The sequence below is a fragment of the Rattus norvegicus genome, chromosome 1, assembly GCF_036323735.1.
Source record: "Rattus norvegicus strain BN/NHsdMcwi chromosome 1, GRCr8, whole genome shotgun sequence".
Taxonomy (NCBI): domain Eukaryota; kingdom Metazoa; phylum Chordata; class Mammalia; order Rodentia; family Muridae; genus Rattus; species Rattus norvegicus.
In genome coordinates this window covers 143165110-143170063 of record NC_086019.1, presented here as the reverse complement: position 1 = coordinate 143170063, position 4954 = coordinate 143165110, and the positions used below count along the sequence as shown (strand labels likewise).

Below are 4954 nucleotides of genomic sequence, written 5' to 3'. Positions count from 1 at the left end.
GACCTGATTCGGGGAGTAATTTCCTCTGGCGCTTAGCACCAGGCTGACCAGGGTTCCTTAAAGCTCAGATTGAAGCTCCTGATTTTGATCTTGCTTGTGCCCTTGCCGGCTTGGTGCCCAGGGTGGTACCATTAGAAGCTGAGACCTTGCTGGAGGACCCCAGGCTTCCTCTCTTTGCTTCTAGGTCCCATGAATCTGCCATGCATTCTTGTTTTCGTGAGATCAAAAGCAACCTGATCTAGACTGGAACCATTGCAACCTCCAGAACCATGAGCCAAGAATAATACTCTTTTTAATTTAATTACAGTGACAGAAAGCAAGTGCAATCTGGTGCCTCAGAATGGACTGACTTTGGGGACAATTATTTTGAGAGGGAATTAAAGTTAAATGGGGAGGAGGGATTGGGGGAATGACTGTCAGTCAGACAGAGTGCTTGCTCTTCGAACATGAGGATCCCCAGAACTCTTGTAAAAACAACATAAAAACAAACAAAAACAAAACAAAAAAAAAATAGGAATGGCTAGGTGTGTCTGCTGCCCCAGCATTGAGAGGCAGAGACAGAGTGATCCTGAGATGTACAGCCAGGCTAGCCCAAACAGTCAGCATCTGGTTTAGTGAGAAACTCTGTCTCAAGGCAGTAAGGCACAGGCTAGCCCAAATAGTGAAATTCTGGTTTAGTGAGAGAGACTCTGTTTCAAGTGCAGTGGTAGAGGAAGACAGCCTTTGTCCTTACTGTGGACTCCACATGCAACACACACACACACACACACACACACACACACACACACACACACACACACTTAGCATGACTGGTATCTCTGTAAGAGATTATTGTACAGATACAAGGAGGAGAAGGAGGAGAAGGAGGAGCAGGAGGAAGAGGAGGATTTCTGCAAGATAAGGGGAGGAGCCCCAGGAACAGCTAAGCCTGCTACACTGTGGTCTTGGGCTTCTAGCATCTAGAAGTAATGTGAGTCTCTGTCTTTCAAGCTACACAGTTGGTGGTATTTGTCATGGTGATCCACACAACTAAAACTGGACCTAGCGGGAAGGGGCGACTCAGCATCATCTGAAACAAAACAAATAACAAAATGTTTCTTGAGACAACCTGGCTCTTTCTGTGTAGCCCTGGCACCCTGGAAACTCAATATGTAGACCAGGCTGGCCTCAAACTCTGTCTCTGCAGGGCTGGGTTTAAAGGTGCCTAGCACCACCGTTCTTATAGCTGTGAAAGAGCCCTACCTCCCAGGTGTCTGGGCATCTAATATCCCCATGTTTGCCCATGACTGCACACACATACACCCCCAAGGTTCCCACCTATCACTGTAGGCCAGGTGGAGCTCCTGGCTCCTGTGCCCAGGTACAACAAACACTGTCTAGGTGACAAGCTGGGGCCCATGTCAATCTTGGCAGGCTTAGATTGCAGAAGGGGTGGATTGGCAGACTTGTTATCTGCTCAACAGAAAAGCTTCTCCCTTTAAAAGATCAAGGAAGCATATTCCAATAAAAGAAAATCAGAAGCAAACAAATTTTCATTGGTTTTCCTTTTTTTAATTATAAAACAATTATAGAACCAGTATACAAGATTCTGGGCAGCTGTCACCAGCAAGCAGGGTATGGACCTGCTCTGTCCTCTACACTCAGGCTGCCCCATTCTCAGGGCAGCTCAGACTATGCTCTGCAGAGCTCTGAGCTTTTAGAACAGTGGTTCTCAGCCTGTAGGTTGTGACCCTTGAAGGGTAGGGGGGGAGGGTGTTGAATGACCCTTTCACAGGGGCCATCTAAAACCATCAGAAAACACAGATATTTACATTATGATTCATAACAGCAACAAAATTACAGTTATGAAGCAGCAAAAATAAAATTTTATGGTTGGGGGGGTCACCACAACATGAGGAACTGTATTAAAGGGTCACAGCGTTAGCAAAGTTGAGAAGCACTGCTCTAGAAGAGACCTAGAAGTAGGTTTTGTCACAGCCTGCTCCAGCCAGGGAAGGTACCCACCCATTGTTTATTTGTCCCAAACAGTTTCCAAGAAAGACATCATCTGGGAAAGGAGATCCATGGCTAAGGAAAGCTTAAAATGTCACAGACGAGGCCCATAAAGGCACTTCCAAGGCAGCCCAACTCCACACCGACAGGGTGCAGGCAAGGCCATATTAGTAGAAGATGTTCAGTGGGGGTCCTTCCAGGTCTTCCTGCCAAAGTTCAGGACAGCCACTGAACTGCAGGCCTGAGCTGGGGGTGGGACTGGTCACAGGAAGCTGGAGGGCAGGGCTGGAACCCTGGTCCTCTGAGCTGGAGAGTGCCTCTGCACTGTGGTCCCAGCAGCCCCACTGAGGTTGAGGCTGTAGTCTCTGGCATGATGGACGGGGCAGGAGAGGTGGGCTTCCCAGGGCCAGGCAAGGTTCTGGAGACACAGAAAGACTCTGCAAGAGAAACAGGAAGGGTTTATGACCTGGTCACTGACTGGAGATTTCAAACCCTGCTCTCTCCGCAGTGTAGCTGGTGCTGTCTGAATGGCCTCAGGGGAACCATACAGTGGTGCACAGAGATCAAGAACCCTGGTTCTGGAGAGCCACTGCCAACCTTCAAATCCTACTTCTGCTACTCACTAGCTAGGAGAAATCTCGTCATCTCAGTTTTCCCACCTGTAAAATGGGGACCCTAATGCTTCATAGTGCTGTGTTAGCACAACGCACCATAGTGCTGTATAATGGATACAGGTAGAGTACAAAGAGCAGTGTAGGCAAACACTGAGTGCTTAGTAAAACCACAAGTCATTTAGGGATGAATGAATCTCTGAGAAACACTCAGGCCAACAGCTCCGGAAGGATCTAATCTGGAAGAGCTGCCAATAGCCCTGGGCCTCACTCACCCACTGAACTTAGGACTTCCTGATAGTGAAGGCCCTCACCTTCCACCCTGGTCTCTTCTCTTCCCCAAACTGTGGTGACTGTTGCATAGCAGTGGTGGCAATTATGGTAGCGGCTATCACTTCCCAGGGCCTCATCTCTTTCCCTTCAGGTGGTAATAAGGCTACTTCCATTTGCCCTTTCATTGGATAACCTCGGACCTGAAAAGTGGGAGATTCTATACAAACCAGAGACCATCCATTCTAGTTCCAACTTAAGCCCGGGATTGCCCCTGGGGAAAACGGCAGGGGTCCTGTGACCTACCTGGTACACCTTAGTCAGCTCTGCAGGTTCAGTGGATGCTGTCCAGTGCCCAGTCTTGTTCCTAGGCTCTGGGGATATCTGCATGCCAGGACATGCGTGGGGTGGTGCCCAGTGAGAGGTGTCAGCGGCTCTCTCTAGGGACTGATGTAAGGGTGACTGTATTTGGGAACAGTAAGGAGGTGTTACCCAGGGATCCACGTTGGAGATTCTGCTCCCAAGGTTTTCAGGTGAGATTATGGGTCCAGGACAAGCAGGAGGGCACCCCCAGGACAGCCCACTACTGATGTCTGATCCCAAGCTAGGACCGAGCATCTGAGCCTGCGAAGGGCTGCTGTCATCAGGGCACTGAGGGCATCGGTGAGAGAAGGCGGCGTCCGCACTCCGTCGGCGCCTGCGCCGCAGACTGTCCTCGCTGAGGCCCAGGAGGGCCGACAGGTGGCCGATGTAGCGGATGGCCAGACGCAGCGTCTCGATCTTGGTCAGGCTCTGGCCGGCAGGTGCCACCGACGGCGGCAGGAAGCGGCGCAGTTCTTGCAGCGCGCGGGCGAGTGTGCGCATGCGCAGCTTCTCGCGCTCGCTGGCGCTCTGCCGCTGTCCTCCTGCGGGCGCCGGTCGTGCTCGTCGGGGAGCATTCGGGGCGACTTGGGTATTGCGTGCGCTGCGGGCCGGGCCCGTGGACTGTGAGGGCGGGCGGGTGGCGTAGCAAGGACATGAACCGGACGAATCTGAGGAAGAGGCCGGAGACGTGGAGTCGGAGTGCCGGGCCCAGCCCCAGCCCTGGGAGAAGACCCAGTGGTCGAGGCCCTGGAGGCTCTGAGGTTGTGGCGACTGGGCCATGACTGTGTGACTCTGGGAATCTGGACCGGTCACCTCCAGGTCCTAGCTTTTATCTGAACTAAAGGTGTGAGGTGGTCCCCTGCCAGGTTGCAGAGAGGTGTCAAAACCCACAGAGCCCAGGGAAGGTCTGGGCAGGGGGGCCCTGGGAAAGCGGGCCCATTTGCGGAGGTGTGGATTCTGACTCCTCGAAGGCTCTAATGGAGGCCCCTGCTGCCGGGAAGTGTGGGAGGGACAATTCGCATCTGGATGGAGTTGCTAAGCTTCTCACCGAGCCCCCACCCTCACTCCGCCCCGCTACTGCAGGGTGAATGCACAGGAACCCACCACCACCATGTATGGCTGCTGGGTACCTGGATGTCCCTCCCGTGCCTCACTGGCTCACTTATGGAGTGGCCACCCTTCATCATTAACCTTTAATGGGCTGTGCCTGTGCTGGATCCGACCGGCACAGTGGGCTTCCTCAGATCCCCGCGTTAGCTAATTTGCTGAATGATACTTAGAAATTCTCATGGACCACAGTATCTATACCCACTAAAGACGGAACCCAGCAGCCTGGAGCAAAAGAGTGGGAAGTGGAAATGGAAGGAGGTGGATGCCAGAGCCAACTTGAAGAAGCTTTGTGTCACCTTGAAGCCACCTAATTTCTTTAAGCCTGTTCTCATCGCAGTAGTAATTGCTGCACAGAGTGACTTCTGGTCCTCTCTGGAATGATTCTGAAAGCGCTTGCTATGGGCTTTAATCTCACCTACACAGGTGTAGAAGGGACTACACAGGTGTGGTGGCATATACCAGTAATTTAGCACTTGGAAGACTGAGGCAGGAGAACTGGGGGCGGGGGGGGGGTCAGCCTGTACTACCCACTAGGAACTAATCCCAGAAAATAAAAACAAAACAAAATCCCCAAATACTGCCATCAGTGAATGCTCATGGCTATAATC

At 52.0% G+C, this 4954-nt stretch overlaps 1 protein-coding gene across 1 annotated transcript; it reads right to left on the bottom strand.

Annotated features, from left to right (window-relative positions):
- Positions 1 to 1543: 1543 nt before the first annotated feature.
- Mesp2 (mesoderm posterior bHLH transcription factor 2) lies at positions 1544 to 4150 on the bottom strand. The gene is made up of 2 exons (NM_001106273.1): positions 3180 to 4150; positions 1544 to 2429 (listed from the first exon to the last, which is right to left on the bottom strand). Exons 1-2 carry the CDS (start codon positions 4014 to 4016, stop codon positions 2160 to 2162), a joined length of 1107 nt encoding a protein of 368 aa, NP_001099743.1. The 5' UTR covers positions 4017 to 4150; the 3' UTR covers positions 1544 to 2159.
- Positions 4151 to 4954: the final 804 nt, after the last annotated feature.

Coding starts and splice junctions, on each gene's coding strand:
- Mesp2 (NM_001106273.1), bottom strand. CDS start 4,016: ATGGCCCAGTCGCCACAACCTCAGAGCCTCCAGGGCCTCGACCACTGG. Junction 2,430..3,179: donor AGCTGACTAAGGTGTACCAG/GTAGGTCACAGG, acceptor TTTCTCTTGCAG/AGTCTTTCTGTGTCTCCAGA.